General features: G+C 30.4%; 1 protein-coding gene across 2 annotated transcripts in view; it reads left to right on the top strand.

The window, feature by feature from the left end:
• LOC144840291 (coatomer subunit zeta-1-like) overlaps positions 1-18,951 on the top strand; it is a 66,464-nt gene that overhangs the window by 23,024 nt on the left and 24,489 nt on the right. For both annotated transcript variants that reach the window (XM_078696069.1, XM_078696077.1), the window contains one exon: positions 7,588-7,735. In XM_078696069.1, coding sequence (XP_078552195.1) covers positions 7,588-7,735 — 148 coding nt within the window. The remainder of the gene's footprint in view (positions 1-7,587; positions 7,736-18,951) is intronic.

The raw sequence follows: 18,951 nt of genomic DNA, 5'->3' as shown, positions 1-18,951 counted from the left end.
TCAATAAACCTGTTACACATGTTTAAGATTATTTTCCAAATTGTTCAAGAAACCCCTACAACAGTCTTTCATCGCAATCACCAAGATGGATATAGTAAAGATAAGCAACATTAAGCTACGTTACTAGTCCCAATTTGAGAATTGATGTTTATCTAAAAGAGTAGTCTCTTCATCTTGTTGTAGTTAGAGATAAGATTACAACCAAAAAGCTGATTGACAAGAGTCTCTGTATAGTGTAAGGTCTCAAAGAAGTTTTGATCATTTTGTTCCTCAGTGGATTTCCAATTATCATGGAAATGTGAAATGAATGCATGGTAGAATGTGCGATTCATTTTCAGGTGATGAAATAATGAGCACATTATCTATTATTGAGGGCGGTAGACTTGTCTTGTAGATGATATTGTCACCATTTTCTTGAGGTTATGTGTTAATTTTTAATATGAGTTTTAAATTACATTTTTCTAGTACCAATAGATTCATAGATATTTATTTAAGGAAATCAGTTTTTGAGTAAACCAACTAATTATGGTAAAAACAAATATTTGCATGCTATTTACAATCCATGGGTAAGATTAATATGATTTTATTGTTCCTTATGACATCATTTGATCTGACTTGTAAAAAATAAATATTTAAAAAAAATAATAATATTACTTTCATCAAAGACAGTTTAAATCATTAACCTTAGTTTAGAGTAAAAACTGTTCAACTTTGTTTTCTGTAAGGAAAATTTATATATTTATCTATTTATTGTCGTTTTTTTTATCGTGCATAGTATAAACTGACCTTAATAGTAAGATTAGTATTAGTAAAGGTGCATCTATATTTCAAATTTGAGACAAGCCAAAATCATAACTTAATTATCTCCAAACTCCAGCACCATCACCAGTACATCCTATCATCGCTTCAGTAAAAAAAAAAAAAACCAATGACTTCTCATAAACTGTCAAACTATAGTATTAATGAAAGTTTTTTTTTCTATTATATAGGTAATAAATGTTTCCTTGAAATTTAAAACCGATTTTGCTGGAATATGTTATGAATTAACCTATCTGTCATAATCTGTCATCATCACTATTAGGGCTGAGGTTGATCTAAATCAAATTGCACCAATTATACTATGTAAATTATATATTAAAAAATGTCATATAATAGAGGGTACAGCTTGCCAATTAGGAGTATATTAATTTCATTTTGATCATAGATCATCATCATATAATGTTAGGCATATGACTTAACTTTTGGGGACATTTGTATTATTTTAAACATCCTTTTTGCAGGGTATTTTGGAAGTTGGCAAGTTAGTTTTTAGTATAGTGGAAATTGGCTTGTTAATACAGCTTAAGAGACATACAGTAGTGTATAGCATAATAAATGTAACCATTTTCCAGTTTTTGCAAACTAATTAAGATTATAAATGCTCTGATCTATCAAACAATGCCCTCTATTGGTTGAAGTACGAAGGTACTTGTTTGAGAAAGTGCCTTGAATGTTGAGTGTACCGCCGTTTAGGGATATGAGTAAATTTTGTTTTTTTATGAATGTTGTACCTATTAACAGCAGGTTGCATTGTTTTATAAGTCAATCAGTGTTAAAACTGATTAAATTATGAACATAGTCACTTTGTGTAACAAAAAACATTTTATTTAGGTCATTCTGGTCATTGGCATTTAATGATTATGTTTTGGGTTATTTTTATAATTAAAACCTTAAAAGTGTAGGTTGTGTGCCATTTTTATAATGCGATTATAAAATAGATAATAGTGATTTTTTTTATGAAGATTCCATTTCTATTATATTCCTGTAGCCGATCTTTATCATTCAATGAAGCTCTTGGCAGTTACACCTTCTAACCACACCCAGGTCCCAAGACCCATAAAAGCAAAAATGGGAAAAAAAAAATTTAGTACTGAAATATGTATCTTATCTTTTATCTACCATGAAACTATATTCATTTATTGTAATATAAGCTACATCTTATTTTAATAGTCTGATTTGTATTTAACATACGCAAAGAGTTTAAAAAAACTTTAGTCAAAGTTGTAACTGTAGTAAATCATTCATCAAATTAATTTGCATTAGTCATGACTGTCCAATGATTTTTAATCGTGGTGATAGATCTTGTTTAAAAAAGTAATTTAGCATTGTATTGTACCTAGGTCAAGGTTGACTCCAAATATATAGTGTATTGTAATTCTTTTTGTCAGGTTATTTCTGTATTTCGACACAAGTTTCTCTAGGTCAGTAAGTATTTAGGCTCCATTTATGAGAATGATAATGTCCATTTGTTTAGCGCTATTCTAAAGATCATTTCTCATTGAGCTGTGGACTCAGATCTTACACTTTTCAACTACATCATTCTCCGGCTCCACTAAGGGTCATGTCAATGCTGCTGATGCTTTCTTGTTGGTTCATGAATTAGTAAACCGGGGTAGACCCTACTCATCCCTAGCATTTTGTTTGAATTAGATATATGGTTTATAGCATTTATATTCGCTCATGAGACAGATGATAAGAGGAGGATATAAATGTAAAGAAGCGCAGGTTACAGGGCACCAAGAGCAATCTACAGAAGATGGAATTTTCAGTCTCCTGTTCTCAAATAGATGTTGAAAATATCGTTGGTGCAACTCCACTAAAAGACTATATACATGTTCACTACCTGAAGTACATAGCCCATATCTGTGGGAGGAACGAAACTGTACTGTATGCAATAATGATTAGTTGGTAGTCCGTGGAATTGAACCAACAATTTGTAGAACTGTGTATATGTGTAGTAATAACCAATAGGAAACATTTCTGAGAATATGTCACTCTCAAAATCTCTACACAATTAGAGATTCCACTCTGTCTTTATAGGAAGAACAGTGTAGTAATAAATTTTCAAAACAACTGTATTCCAAGAAAATCATTTCTTTTGAGAAATACGATTATAAAGTTTTTTATTTTCAGTCACCAGAAAAATCTTGTCTTAGTTAAATAATATTGAATATGATAACAGAAAATACAGTGACAGATATCTGAATTTTAATAATGCTGAATGTTTTTTTTTGTTAATGTAGGTCTAAGTACATTTTTTACTAACTGTTATGGTTTTAAATTTAGTATCTGTTGACATACTTATATTTCACCATCCCCCATACTGTTGTCCCGAGATAAATATACGTCTAGAGTCCAGCTGTGAGGATATGAATTGTTGGCATTCTGAAGTATGTTACTTTTCAAAGAATATAAATATTTAATCTTTTGAAGTGCTTAGATACTTGAAGTCAGTTCGTGGAATACATCTATACATGACCTATCTGTTATTGTCTTTGTCTGCCAGTAGTTTGGTTAATTAGATCTTTGAGGATGAATAACTATATTGAATATCATGTTTAGGCTTAGTTACTCGCTCAAATCTGGTACGTGCCCACCTCATTTAATGATAACAGTGTTCACGAAACTAACTTACCAGGAGCAAATCAATAAAGACCTTTTTTATGAGGTTGATGCGAATGGCAGTGACACTTCCTCCTCTTCTCTCCCTGATTCAGTTTTTTGTTTGTTCTGAAGTTATTTTTCCAGTCCTCTTCAACAATATGTTGCTAAATTAACTCATACAGTAGAGAGCACAGTCTTTACAATTTTGGTCAAAATGTCTCTTTATCTTTTTCTAGTATACATTGTATTTATTCCTACAGAATTTTCACAAATGTACCCTGCAGACACAACCTTCATTTGGTTTTGTTAGATTCTACAGGTATTAGCGCTTTTATTGTGAACTCTCTGGGCTGGCCTAAAAGATATATATTTTAACTCCACCTGAGCTGGGCCAGAGCCACTTAGTACAGTAGATAGGGGTCTTAGTTTAAGTTCAGATGGATGCTAACTATGCTCTTCTAACCAAGGAATTTTATATATTGCTTCTGCTCAATAGTGTATTTATCCTTGTGGAATGTCCTCCAATGCTTACACAATTCCGCTAACTTGTGTAAACTGTGACATATTTCTTTGATGTTTACGCTTTTCTATTACACAGATGTAGAACTTTTCCAAGGTATTATAGGTGAATTTGAATTTAATCTTTTATTGTATTTCTAAACACATTTTAAAAATGCTGTTTGCAAGATTTAATGGCGCATAATGTTGATGGCCATGCTGTCAATCATAGCAGACGTAAAAAGCTTCACTTAAAAAAATATTTATTTAGCACATTATGAATCACAATATTTAATCATTCTTGTCCTTAATCATAATCAACTTTATGAAATCTAGATGATACATATGCGCATGAAGATATTACGGTTAATAGGGCGATTAGACTTTCCTGGCAACAGGTCTGACTACAGCTGTCTGTCTTACACTTATAAGCAGTCCCTTGTGCTAGGGAGCAAGCTATGGTTCCCCCCACAGGAGACAAGGGCCTAGGCCTAGTTCAACAGTTCATATGTTTTCATTGATAGCGTGATACCTCCGTTGGGATAGTGCGTGTGTATCGCACTTATCCGTTTCAAGTTTATAAGTAGCTGTGGAAGATCATGCTGTGCCGAGCGGTAACTTGTGGATTGTTTATTTGCAACAAATCTATAACATTACAATAGATACATGATTCTGTAGTGTTTAGTATAATAGTAGGGTGGTGTTGGGAAGGTTGTTAAGCAAACCAAATGCCCCCATCAGCCCATAATGCATATGATTCATCGCACTTATCCTTTTCATGCTGTGTCCAGTGGTGACTTGTTTATTTGCCATTCTGAATTTATAACATGTACTGTACAGGATTATGTAGTATTAGTAGGGTATGATTAGGGTGGTTGTTAAACAAAGCAAAACCCCTTCAAGAACCGTACATAATAAGCATGAATCATAGAGTATAGTTTAACAGAAGTGGAGATGATTGCATTCAGAAGATAAAAAAAAGGACAGCAGACAATGAAGTACAAATCGCATCACAAAAAACCACTTTAAGAAAACCAAAACATCATCTTGAGACAGCAGACAATGAAGGACCAACCGCATCACAAAAAAAACTTTAAAATGTTACTTAAATTAAATATCTCGTTTTTGCAAACACAACTTGTATTCTGACCATTGTCAGAAAGAGCAGTGACGGTATTGAACTACCGTGAGGCACAGTGACCATGCTATTCTACTTCTGCTGCCTTTCTACTGTTCAATATTTCCTCATCGAAGAATCACCAAAATGGTCAAATTCCATCTCTCCTTGTCTCTCTCTCCATCCTCTTTTTTTCTCACTCCAATTCTTCACAGTATCCATACTGTTACATGCTTGAATGTATCTACAGACTTGCATTTTGAATGTATCATTGCCTTTTTTAAAATTTATATTTAATATATCCATTTTGTTTTCCAAGAATACATTTCAAATGAAAATAACAATTTGTTGTTTTCTACTTGAATGTATCCACAGACTTGCGTTTTCAATGCATAAGCATTGCCTTTTAAAAAGTTATAGTTATATCGTATACATTTTGTTTTCTAAGAATACATTTCAAACAACCATAACAGTTTGTTTTCTACTTGTTTTGATTGAGATATAAAATGTTAGATTTAACGTAATGAATTCTTGGAAATCTTTAGACCTAAAGATATATTGTGTTTATAAAAGTATATACTGATAGACTTAACAGATGTCTATAGCCTTTCAGTTTATTGGTAATTAATCCATCCATCAATCAATCAATTATTAATATCACTTTTATCATCAAGTATCATGTGAGACTATCTCTAGTGGATCAATCAATCCAATGATTACACTTTTTATTTTAACGTACGATTTATTTTTAACTCAAGAATTTTTAAACTGTTAGTGTTACTGTATGTCACAAAAAAAAATTGTTTGGGCTGCTTCCAAATCATGCATTTATTTTCAAAGAAAAAATATTTATTATACAAATTATGAAACATATAAGATTAAAGTATAAACTACCATCAGACTGTTAATATCGCAATAATATTTTTCTTATATTCAATAATTTTTGTAGAAGAATATTTTACTACAGTAGTTGTAAATGTATTTCTCAGCTGCTGTAATAATAATGAGTGGAAGAAAGTTATACAAACAACAACCCTCCCTCCCCAACACTGTATTATGACAGTACAGTATGTTACAGAATTAGCCTATGATATGGTACAGTACCGCAAATTTTTTTATTCTATAATTTTTTTAGAATATTTTACTAGTAGAAATGTTGTATTTCTCAGCTGCTGTAATATTAATGAGTGGAAAAAAGTTATACTACCAACATCACATTTTCACCTCCCTCCCCAACACTGTATTATGACAGTATGTTATAGAATAGCACATGATACAGTACACTGTGAATCGGCACACAACTAGATCCAACCATTGTATATACTGGGTATTAGACATCATATACATGTAGTAAATTTGATTTTATTTTCTGTTTTTTTTCTTGTAGTTATTATAAACTTATCGTCAATCACAGACTGTATAGTCTACCCCAATCCTTTTTAAGTAATGCTAAGCTGATGTAATTTGTGTTGATCTTATCATTGTACACTGTCTACTATCTTTCCATCCGTCATAGTTTTTGCTCCCACAATTCATAATACTAACTTGTGGTAAAACATATTGCATGCATGGCTGATTCATGTTACGCCATCGGCATATCTTGGTCTTGAATACTCTGGTGGGTGGTATGTCTCGCATTTTGCTACTGTAAATAAACAACGTAGTGTTTTCTGCTATTTATTTATTTATTTACTATTTGGATGAAAATTGTAATGCAGGATGTGTTTTTAATTCTAGTCTAAGTTCTAGATCGAGATTCGGCTTAATATCGGTAAAAAGATAATAAATAGAAACTTTGAGCAATTATTTTGAAACATACTGTACAATCAAGTGAAAAACCTTGGCTACTCTTCAAATGCATCTCTCTTTTAAATGCATTCGCTTTTTTATTTTTTATATTTTTTTATATTGGTGCATAAACAATATTTCTGGGACGTTGTGTATAAGCCACAATCACAGTAGGAAACCAGTTTCTCTTAAGCTCTGTCTACACTATTAAAGTAATTTGACAAAAAAAAGTGTGATGTGCCCAAATATGGTAGTGATATGCACAAATATGGTAGTGATATGCCCATATATGGGCACATCACACTTTTTTTCACATAAAGTTTGATTTATGCAATTTAAAAAAAGTAATCATTCTAAACATATTTCCGTTAATATTTATTAGTCAATCAGTTATTAATACGTATATGTTTTATTGGTCATTTCATCTTATTTAATTATGCAAATATCCTTTAATATATTTAAAATTAAATGTATTGGATTGGTTTTAACTATTTGAATATTTGATTTCAATATGAATTATTATTATTAATTGTATCTATGTTAAAATTTTAAAATGTACAGAATATAATTTTAGTTATGTAATCATAGTGATTTATTGCACTGTGGCTTGGTGGTTGACATGCTTGCTTTACAAATGCAAGAATCATTGGTTCAAATTCTGGCTCAGTCAGCACCATTATGGCTCAATGAAACATTGTATCATTTTATTGAAATGAATTATGATATACATGGTAATGATATTTATTTTATTATTCTTGCAGCTGAGATTATCATGTTAGAAGGTTTGACATGTGTCTACCGTAGCAATGTGGACTTGTATTTCTACGTTATCGGTGGGTCATCCGACAATGAGCTCCTATTGGTTAGTGTACTAAACTGCTTGTATGACAGCGTTAGTCAAATACTCAGGTAAGTGGAACCAAGTATTTATGATGATAAATGTGAGCTTTAAACTTCCAATCTTCTTACCACTAAAATTTCAAAGTGAAAAAAAAGGTGTATAGACGAAAAAAAAAATACTTAGTTGGTTGGTGGTTAACATGCTTGCATCCTAATCTTAAGGTCTAGGGTTCAATCATTTTTTTAAACTAGTGTAACTGTTTTTTTCAATGTTAATGTTATGTGTGTGTGCAGAGAAACAATAAAAACAACAAATCCATGACTGCCAGGGTTTAAACTCGCCATTGTTTCTACTCTGCTCCCTAACCTCAAATAAGACTAAGAACGATATAGTTCTACCCATCCTGTAATTGTAACTTGGTATTATATGCCTATTTTATCAGCCAATCATATGCCAGTTTAAAGTTGCAACCCTGCTCAAACCATGAACCTATAAATTAGAGGTCTAATTTATAGGTCCATGCTCAAACCAAAAACTCTTAACACGAAATTCCTCTGAATCTGTTTCCCATTCATTGTTTATTAAAAATAAAATACAAACAAACGTATTGGCATTATTAAATTACAAATGTTTCATACGTCAATATTTAAATTACCAAAAATTTCGGAAAAAAATAATTTATCATTTTATTGAATTGACCTTTCCAATATTGCCTGTCATTCATATTTTTTGTGATGATGATTTAAAGGTCATTTTTTTATGATGATTTATTAATAATCATTTTAATTCATTCAGAAATATATGACTCAGGGGAATCTTTTAAAATTGTATCAGAGACCGACATCTCAATGAAATTATAAATAGAATTATACAATCAATTTTTGTCTAAAGTTATAACTACATTTTTTTTAAAGGACATTATAGATTGTCAATTTGTCAATCAAGCAAATTAATTGATTAACAAATTAATTTATCAAAATCAAATATGTAATACATAAATTTGTATTATCAATATTTGTAGTATATTAATATTAATTAGATAATTATATTAATCTATTTAATGAATTATAGTGTAAAAAGATAATGTTTATGATATGGATACTGTATGGATTATGAAAATGTTGCAAATTAATATTTATTATAATACAGGAAAAATTACAAAAAATATATATAATTATATATATTTAATTAATATTCCGTAAAGCCTCAATTTCTATTAAACTTTTTATTGATATCCTGAAAAATATGAATACTATAATATATTAATAAATTTGGTAGTAATCTGTTTATTAAATTATTTGTCCTTTAGCTTATATTACAAATTTTAATGTACTGTAATGTACTACAATATACACTGATTCAAGTAAGACTCTTAATATGTCTCCAATAATATATGGAAGTTGATACTGACAGAGTGATTTTTAATGGTGTGAATAGGCGCCCCCTAGTGGCCACGCTTCAAGTTTTTGGGGAAATATGAATGAACATTGTATCGGTTGCTTTCGGTCTTCTGATCGGTCAAACGCTGCACATGAGCCAATCACAACATGCTATTCTGTCTTTAATTTTACATCATTTCCTTAAGTGAAATCAATGTTTTAGGAGAAGTTAACATATTGTTAGTTAAAGTTTGTACTTCTATAAGTTTGTTTAAATTTAATTTTAAACTAACAGTAACATTTTTCACCACTTTCAAACATTCCTATGAACATAAAATTTACCATATAACATTTAAAAAAGCATTCATTTAAAATGTAATGTTAAAAAAAATATATAAAATCATATTTTATTCTACAGTTTCAATTACTATTATAATATAGTGTTAAAAAATAAATTAATTTTGACAATATTTTAGTAATACTAATATTTTTCCATCTTTTAACAATAATAGTTATTGTTATTGTGGAAACAAATTTGCATAACATTGAGCGAGTAGTTTCAAAATATTCTGACTTCCATCACTCAATAATCTATTTGGAAACACTTTACGTCAGTTAAGGACTTTCTATTATCAAGGCATTCTAAACAAAAGACCTTTCTAAGAATGGGCCGCAATAAAAATGCACCTGACTGACTGACTCACTTAGAGTCGTTAAACATCTAAATACTTGCAATTAATAGGTTTTCTAAATTGAAATCATACTCTTAAAGTGATTCATGATACAGCTGTATCTTGTTGCACACATCTGCGGCGTTGGGCCGGGTTGTCATGACAACTCATCCATCAACTGAATTGGAGGAAGTTTGTTATGGCAACCTTTCTCTGGTGACCAGGCTCTGAAGTATCTCCAAAGTTTTTTCGTATTCTCACTGCTTGTTACTGGTAATGAGATCTACATGGCTGCGAAATTTGACAGCAATCGAGTTAACATTTACTTAACAATTAAAACCTGATTAAAATTTGTGTATAAGATTGTGAAACTCTGTTGGTCAGTCTTGTTTTCACAGAATTAAATTAAGTTAAAACATGATCATTGTGTTGAAGTACATTGTACAGATCAGTAAGCCAGTGTGATTTTGTAGTTTCATAATATTACACTGAGTTATTGTTATAGCTAGTTACCGGTACTTCATAAGTTTTATATACATTATTATTTATGAATATTTTATTTTTAGCAAATATTGTTACTTTTGCCTGGAAACGTAACTTTAAGTAAATGAACATTAAAAGATTAGTTTTTTGATTTTTTAGATTTAATAATTTAGTTTATTATTATTATTATTATTGATAAACTATAGAGTTCAATATTAGACATAAACTTTAGTCTGAAGAACTACTTCATAAACACTGTATGGTAGATGAGTATGCAATACAGGGTGTCAAAGTTCAAAAGGTCATTAATGTTATAAAAGGTCACTAAACCTGTATCATCCACCAGGACCTACTGGTTAATGCTCTTGTTTCAACTTCCTCTGGAGGACATCATCCAACTGTAATGCTTGTTTACTTCCCTTTGAGGATTTTCATAGGAAGGCTTGACATAGGCAATCTAGAACAGATGCCTCAGGGGGACTAGGTGTTGACAACTAAGATTTTCCTAAACATGGTGTTGAGTAGAGCCGCTTATAAAATTTGACATACAAAACCATGTAATAACGATGTTGATAACATAGTCATTTTGCAATTTTGTTTCCAATTTACTAACCTTGTTGACTGGCAAAAAGCAAGGAAGAATTGATCACCTGAAACCTATAATACGCAAACATTATGTACCACTCTGTAATGGGTTAAGGCACCATGTGCCAAGTTCAGTTACAAAATTTTTGTTTGAATTTTGAATTTGTAATTTATTATACTGGGTAACCTCTTCAGTCAAAGATTGGTCTCCCAGAGGGCCTAGTGATCAGTGGCTGTGTGTGTAACCCCCCACTCGTCTCAAAGATTTACTAGGTTCTTTAAAGTGCCCATGAGCTAAAATATTTATGTTTTGTCTGTTAGTAGCAATCACTTGTTAGTTTGGAGATTTGAAATACAATTCATGTTTTAAGGTTCTAAAGTTGACTTCCAGTTATATTAACAAAGCTTTTTCAATAATTAGTACTGTCCCATATTTTAATCTATTATTATTCTATAATCTATAATAATCGTATTATATTTTATTGCTATTTTTTTTTATTGAATTTATAATAATAAAATATGTCCAACAATTGAAATGTTTCTGCTTTCAATATTTCATTTACGTTTCCTTTGCCACCCCTCTTGCAACTTCTTGAATCGCTATTGGGTGATAATATTTTTATCTGGGTCACATTATAAAAGGTCACACGATTACGTATCATGGGATGTTATTATTTTTCTGCAATATGTAAAAGTTGTAATACTAAATTTGTTTGTTAGTTCTTAAACAAAAATGCTAGACGATTACCACTTGTGCTTTTTTTATATTTCTGTTGATTGAACATGACAGAAGCTGTACGAGAGATAGTGCTGACATTACTGCGAGTATATATGTACAATAAAGGAAGTGAAATAGAGCTAGACAGATAAACTGACTTCAATAAGATACATAGACCATGGATTATCCAAGGCTAGGAGCCAAGCTGATGACAGACTTTTCAAAGGCTTTAATAATAAGGAATTTCCAGATTTAGACTTAGCATGGTTTCCAAAAGAATATCAGTTAGAAGCAATAAATTACAAAAATGATTTGAAGTGAGTGTGTTAATTATCATGCAGTTATGGATGGTAAAAAACATATTTTTTTATAAACATAGTATTACTATATAAAAAAAACATTTTACACATTTATTCAGATATATTGTGTGACCCATGCTAGAAGCATAAAGGTACAGTAAGCTGTTTCAAAGGAATCCAATATGTACTTAAAACAGTATAACCAATTTAACTAAACAATTAGGCAAATAGTCTGAGCTATTAAATACAGTATATGTTGGTTTTAGGACTAATGGTCCTATTGATAGGAATTAATCATCAAATAAAGAAAATATAAAATACTTCTATATAGCCGACAGAATATATAAAAAGCGAAACTATGATATCATAGACATTAAGACATGATATTGCCGTGAAGTTAATTGCATTCCATCAACTAATTCCGTAAGTGTTTTGAGGAAATTCATCATTTCTGGATAGAATATCAAAAGAGATTATGAACATTAAAAAACATGAAAGTAAATTATATTCTACTCTGTATCTTCCCAGATTCACTAATCTTTGTTTCCATGTTATGTTGGAAATTTATACTTCCTAGCAAAAATTAATTCGAAAGCTTAATATATTTTAATATGTGTACTGGGTAATACAGTTTCAGATGTCTTCAATTTTGTTGAAAGAACATATTTTAATGTTATGATAGGATTTTTTTAAACTATACTGTACTTTTAGATACTGTATAAACATTTTATTTGATTTCTTTTCATTAAATTCTATTTAAGATTTGATTGTAAATCCTGATACATTTTTGATGTGCAGATTTACTTTTAGAAAGCACATTCATGATCGTTTTCTTTAGCTTCTTTCATGTTATCTGTTCTTTGAAATTAATATTAAATTTAAATCCCCATACAGATTATTATATTAATATTTCTGATATCCTTTTTCTACACTTCACATTTTCCTTTAGTTTCTGTTGCTCCGTAATTTAATTTAATTTGTAACATCTTATCTCAATTCATGTTATGTTTTTCTAATTTATTAATTGGGTTTTAGTCATATGTCTCTTTCAATTACAGAAGAGAAATAAAATGCCATTTTCATTACGTTTACTTTTCATGTTTTTCAGAATTATCTGAGAATATTAATAAATTTGGAACTATGTCTTACTTAATTCTATAATCAGAATGTCCAGAGGGGCTTCTGTTCTAATTTTTATTTTCAAATACATGATGCGCTGACTGTAAAGTTTGGCAAAGGTGGTTAAATAAATCTGTTTAGGAAAAAAGTATTTTTTGTAAACGTCATTTATGGATTTTAAGACCTTATGGGATACATACACATCCTTTAAAAAATGTTTCATTCTATAAACAAAATGTGTGAATGAATCTAGGAATGTTTTAGTATTATTGTCGGTTTTGTTCAATTGCACCACATTTGTTTAACTATAAGTTTCTTGCCTTTTTCCCCTTCATCTTAATAATTGGATTGTTAGAATGATACAACAGTAGAATTAAGTGTCCCCTTAATAGGGGTTTGCCTTATTTCCAGCACTCCTGATTTGGGACATCCTTATTAAAGGAACACTTTCCTGATGACGAATAAGGGGGCAATATATGCTTTAAAACTATGGCCAACCTCTATTCAGGGGACGCCTGACACTTTGTTGAGTCCTGAAGATGCCCCTTGGGTTGTAATACAGCCATAAAATGATAATACTAATATTAGCATCAGTACCTTAAAGTCACCTGTGGAATACCATGTAAATGTTTCGGTATGTGACAGTGAATTTAACCAATGATGAAAGTAGTTCAAGGTCACCTGTTAACCAGAAATTAACCAATCACAGACCCGCTTGAATTAGACACCTGACTGACTTGACACCTGTATGGTTATCAATTCGTGGCAGATAATCTTATTAATTAGCTTGTTAATTACCAATGCAAATTACATTTCCAACACCTGCCTTCATTTGATATATTTTTGTGGCAAGATAAAGCCACACATCTGCTACACAAAATATTTAAATGTTATGCATAAAACTGAATTTTAATATTAATTTTTTCAGTAATATTTGGAGGGATGCCTGTTAACAACTTTTGTGGTACTTGGAAAATATTAATAAAAATAAGTTTAAGTTACTAAAAATCTAGTATGAAATTCTGTGACCTCATCAGATTTAAAATTAAAAAAATGTTTTACCTATTTGACAGTTTCTTAGATATTGCATATTTATAATTATAGTCCAGGAGCTTATGTCATTTTGTAGGCGTTTGATTTTGGCACCAACATTTTTCCGCTGAGCGAGAAAATATTTTGTGTCATTTTTTTCAATCATGGCAAGTGGGCGCCATTTTGATTTTCAAGATGGCAGACTAACTTCATAAAAATTGGTCATGTGTGGTATCTTCGGAATGAAAATCGTCCACCGATCATTTAATTTAATTACACTCAAGTATCCAAAAATGTTTAGGTATAGAGATAATGGATATTTAAATATGTAAAAATATTAGATACATCAAAAACAAAACAAAAAAACAGAGTAGAATTAAGTAGAAATTTAAATTGACAGCTCGCTACAAAGCCATCTTGCGTATCAAGTACACAATTTGATTTAATTCTCAACCGTTCTGTATTTTTTTTATGTATCAAATATGAGAAATATTACTTAATACTGTACTCATCTTTGGCTGTAAACAGGAACACTTATGATTTATTGAATAATCACTATCTGTTTTTATCTATGACCTTAGCATTTAAAGAAATTGAAAGTAATTGAGACATCACAAATCATAAGAGATAACCTTAATAACTAATGTATAAAAAAATGCACAGCTGGATTTCATCTTTGTCCCATGATGTACAGTAACTTTCGTTCTTTGTAGTTCTCTTCCATTTATCTGTCTGTTCTATCAACGTCATACTTTAATTCTGTTAGAATTTGGTGGCAGATTTTTCTATGTTTTTCTAATATGATTTTTGAAATGTTAGGTGGACTTGTCTTGTAATATCATCCCATAAATCTGATAGTAAGAAAAAATTGTTTCCCATTCAAAACTCTATTGTGTACAAAGTATCTGCCCCTGTGTCTTCCCCTGCATCTTTGCCTTATGAGAGTAAATATTTGACATACCTACCTATTTTATAATAGTAATTCCTATATGGCAACAAGTCCTTAAATTTTCTTTATTTCATTGTTTTTTATAAAGCTCTTTTTGTTTTCTTCTGTTAAAATACAATTAGAAAGTTCAATATTTGCAAATGTTTTATATTTGGTATTAAATTCAAGAGTTTATCATACTTCTCAAACTTAAAATCATAACATGATTTTTGTTTCATCATCATGTCATATTGCAAGCATTTGTAATTTCTTCAGTTTGTAGATAATAAAGTTTGTCTTAATGTAAGCTCAATGTAGACAGCTAACAATAGTAGGTACTTGTTGGTGTTAAACTACTGAAGAAGGCAAGGGTTTTCTTTATTTTTATACTCTGTTCATTTTCTAAATTAAGAAATTCATAAAGAAAAGCAGACGTTTTCTTGAAAACGTAATACATCAGCCAAGAAGTGAAGATTCACTCGTTTCTTCCTGTGATGAGGCTAATCAAGTGGGGGTAAAACGAAAATGAAATATTTCGGGGAAAATTACTGTCAAACAGCTGTAGAGATGATGTTTAGCGTTGGTAGGAAATCGATGACATTAGAGGGAGAAAATTATTTAGAAGATGATACTTTTTGTTTGGATAAATTTCAAAATTTCACTTTTAAGTTCATCTGCTGCAGAGATCACATGATGATGTTTGTTACTGATGCATGACGTCAGTTTTGTGCAGATCAAACAGCTTCACTTTGTGCATGTGGGTCGCAACAGTGAATTTTCCATTTGTAGGTCCCTCCTCCCATCCATACCCCGGCATAAATGTTGTACTGAATGATGTTTTTACTATAAGATTGACATTCTATAATTTTAAAGATTGTATTTATACCAGAACTGTCCCTCTTTAAAATCATTAAAACCTCCATAATTTGTGACAAAAAATCATACTTCTATTTTTCAAAAATATATTCCTTTTATCAAAACATTACATTAAAAAAAACTTTGAAATAGAGTACTCAAGAGTGTAAAGAGTCATAATTAAAGTGGTAAAACAAACCTTAAAAACATATGAAAAATATGAAATGATTTTACCAGTATATCTCAGAGAAAACATTAAAAAAATAACCCAAACAACATTTCAATATGTGAGTCAGAATATTAATAATATTCGATATAGAAACCAATGTGAATAATTCCATCATGTATGTCCTTTGCCAAGACAGGAACTTAAATAGATAGTTTTTAATCTTTCCGACACATAAACTACAGAACACCCGCATATAAACAAACATGCATACTATTCCCCGTAGCTTATACGAAGCTCATCATTCATTTAGCGGGACTTTCGCTTCGTCTGGCTCCAGTGGTACAACATGGAACCGTAGGTTAACGCTGCTTGTCCACGGAGATTGTTACAACAACTGTTCAAAAACCGCATGATTATTCTGAGTGTTCCACTTTTCCTAATTAGTTTTCATATTTCAGATTTCTCTTCCTAGAGAAAAAAAATGATTTGTTTATTGCCACTTCCATTCGTAAGCTTGTTTCATCTATAATGCGACATGATTATCTGTAAAACCAGATCTATTGTGTTCCCTAATAAAAGTCATTTGAATCATTATGTTCTTACAAAAAAAGTTTATAGTGTTTGAAACAATAAATTACCCTTTGATATAAAATTCAATTGCATACTTAAAAACAAACTGTTTGTATATTTATTTTAAGTTAATATAATTTGTAAAATCATATATTACTGTATATCTCAAGAAGAAAGAAAATATTTTTTATTACTTATAAATAGAATAGGCCATTTTAATGTCACATAATACTTTGGTTATTCACCTTGACCTAAAATTGGATCAAAACAAATTTTGGTATATATTTTCATGTGACGCAATAGAGGTACAGTACAAGTTTTAAAAGGTTATATCATTTTTGTGTTAAAGACCCCAACTTTCAGAATTGACCATTGGATGTAATCCAGAGTTAAAATGATTGTATCTTTCCATTTTGTATCTGTTAGCTCATCTCTCAAAACGGACAACGTTTCACAGGTTGTCTGACAGACACTTGTCAATGTGAGATGTTAAACGGAATATTTCAAAGACGTCAGTCGTCATGACTCGTACGATTGCGTGCCTATCAAACCGATATTTATACAAACACTTTCTGAATTGAATTTTTCCTCATTGTGAAAAAGTTAATTTTATGTTAAAGATATATTGTCCCCCTAAAAAATGATTTTTTTTAAATTTGTTTGTTGAATATTCCATTTTAATGTCACATAATAGTTATTCACCTTGACCAATAACTGGTTACGATTACGTGCCAATATTTATGCAAACACTTTCTGAATTGAATTTTTCCTCATTGTGAAAAAGTTAATTTTATGTTAAAGATATATTGTCCCCCTAAAAAATGATTTTGTTTAAATTTGTTTGTTGAATATGCCATTTTAATGTCACATAATAGTTATTCACTTTGACCAATAACTGGATAAAAAAAAAAATTATTTTCCTGAAAAAAAATATAATTTAAAGCGAAAATTACCTAAAATTTCTGTCAGACAATGGTTTCTTTTCTCTTAATTTTTATGTGAAATAATTATTATTGTTGATTTAACTGAAGCGAATAACTTCATTAAAACTGCGTAATGGCCTATTCAAAGTCTGATTGTTTTAATCTTTATTTTTCAGGTTTTTGGGGGACAATACATCTTTAAAATTTACCACTTTTGCTTTTCTTTTTCCTAATATTCTAGCATGTCTAGGCCCTTGATCCATTCTAAGCAGGCATATCCATTTGTACTAATGGGATGTTTTGAGGTATAAGAGGCTAGACATATCCTTCAACTTGGGACTTTTTAGCATTCACAGTACTTTAATGGGATTTACTTTTTGAAATCAAACTAAGAAGACTTTTCAAGTGTTGCCTTATTTATAAGTTCCTGCTTTTTTGTTTCTTTTTGTCTGGTAGGAAATTATCCAAAATTACATGTTGTTGATTGATTGATTTCTGTCAATTAAAATTGTATATAATGTTGATTTCTTCAATAATTCATACACCGATCAATCAAGTTATGATTAAAAAAAATTAATACAGTATCAGAAATAGTTGTTGTACTGAGTGTAATTCAGGAAAATCAGCAATTTGTGCATTCTTGAATTTTATTTTGAATATTCTTCCAACATATTTCAAAAAATACACAATACAACATTTTCTTCTGGTGTCTATTGTTTGAATTAAAAAAATTATATCTTTATATTGTACAACATATAGAAAAAACGATAATTCCATAGCAGTCTTTAATAAGGTGATTTTATTTACTAAGAAGTGGCCTTCTGAAAAAGGGAGAAAAAACTGTGGTATACTTACTTATTATCTCCTCTCCTTTTCTAATCTAAATATTTGTATAGGAATTTAAGAGATATTTATTAAAAACACAAACACAAGCATGACACTTGTGTTTTTTTTAAACAGTCATGATTCAGCTAAAAAAAAAATCTTTTCAGAATACCCCTTTTCCTGATGGTCATCTAAATAAGTCCACTTAAAACAAACTCTCTAAACCTGTTCAAATTATTATGTTTTTGTTATCAGAGAACACCATCGTGCGCTGATACTAGACAAGTAATACATACTGACCATCTTCCAATTAAAATTAAGCAGGTGTTTAGACAGAAAATCTACAATTTTTATCGTTGTTCTTTTCTTGTGTGTGCTTATCATTTGTAAACACGAGTGATGGCATCAATCAAGTCAATCAATCAAAGTGCATTCTTCACTGGGAGTTCTGGCAACCCCCTGCCATACGATGTGTTAACTCGTTAGAATCGCTTTCTGGTTGTTATTGAGTGATCTCAAAAGGACAAGAGCCCCAAAGTAGTGCCACGAACAAGTGATGACAATTGTGACAGTACTTTCTTTCAAAAAGGTTGTAGATTACTTATTTTTATTAATTTTATTACAAAATCTACATCCGGGCCAATTCCGAACTGTAAGTGCATTTTACAATGGCGCACAAAGAGTTACTGCACAATATTCCTATTTGATATCTGAATATGGAATGTACA

This window comes from Antedon bifida, chromosome 1, assembly GCF_963402885.1.
Source record: "Antedon bifida chromosome 1, ecAntBifi1.1, whole genome shotgun sequence".
Lineage (NCBI taxonomy): Eukaryota > Metazoa > Echinodermata > Crinoidea > Comatulida > Antedonidae > Antedon > Antedon bifida.
The sequence above is the reverse complement of the archived record's forward strand: the minus strand, read 5'-3'. Positions and strand labels throughout refer to the sequence as shown.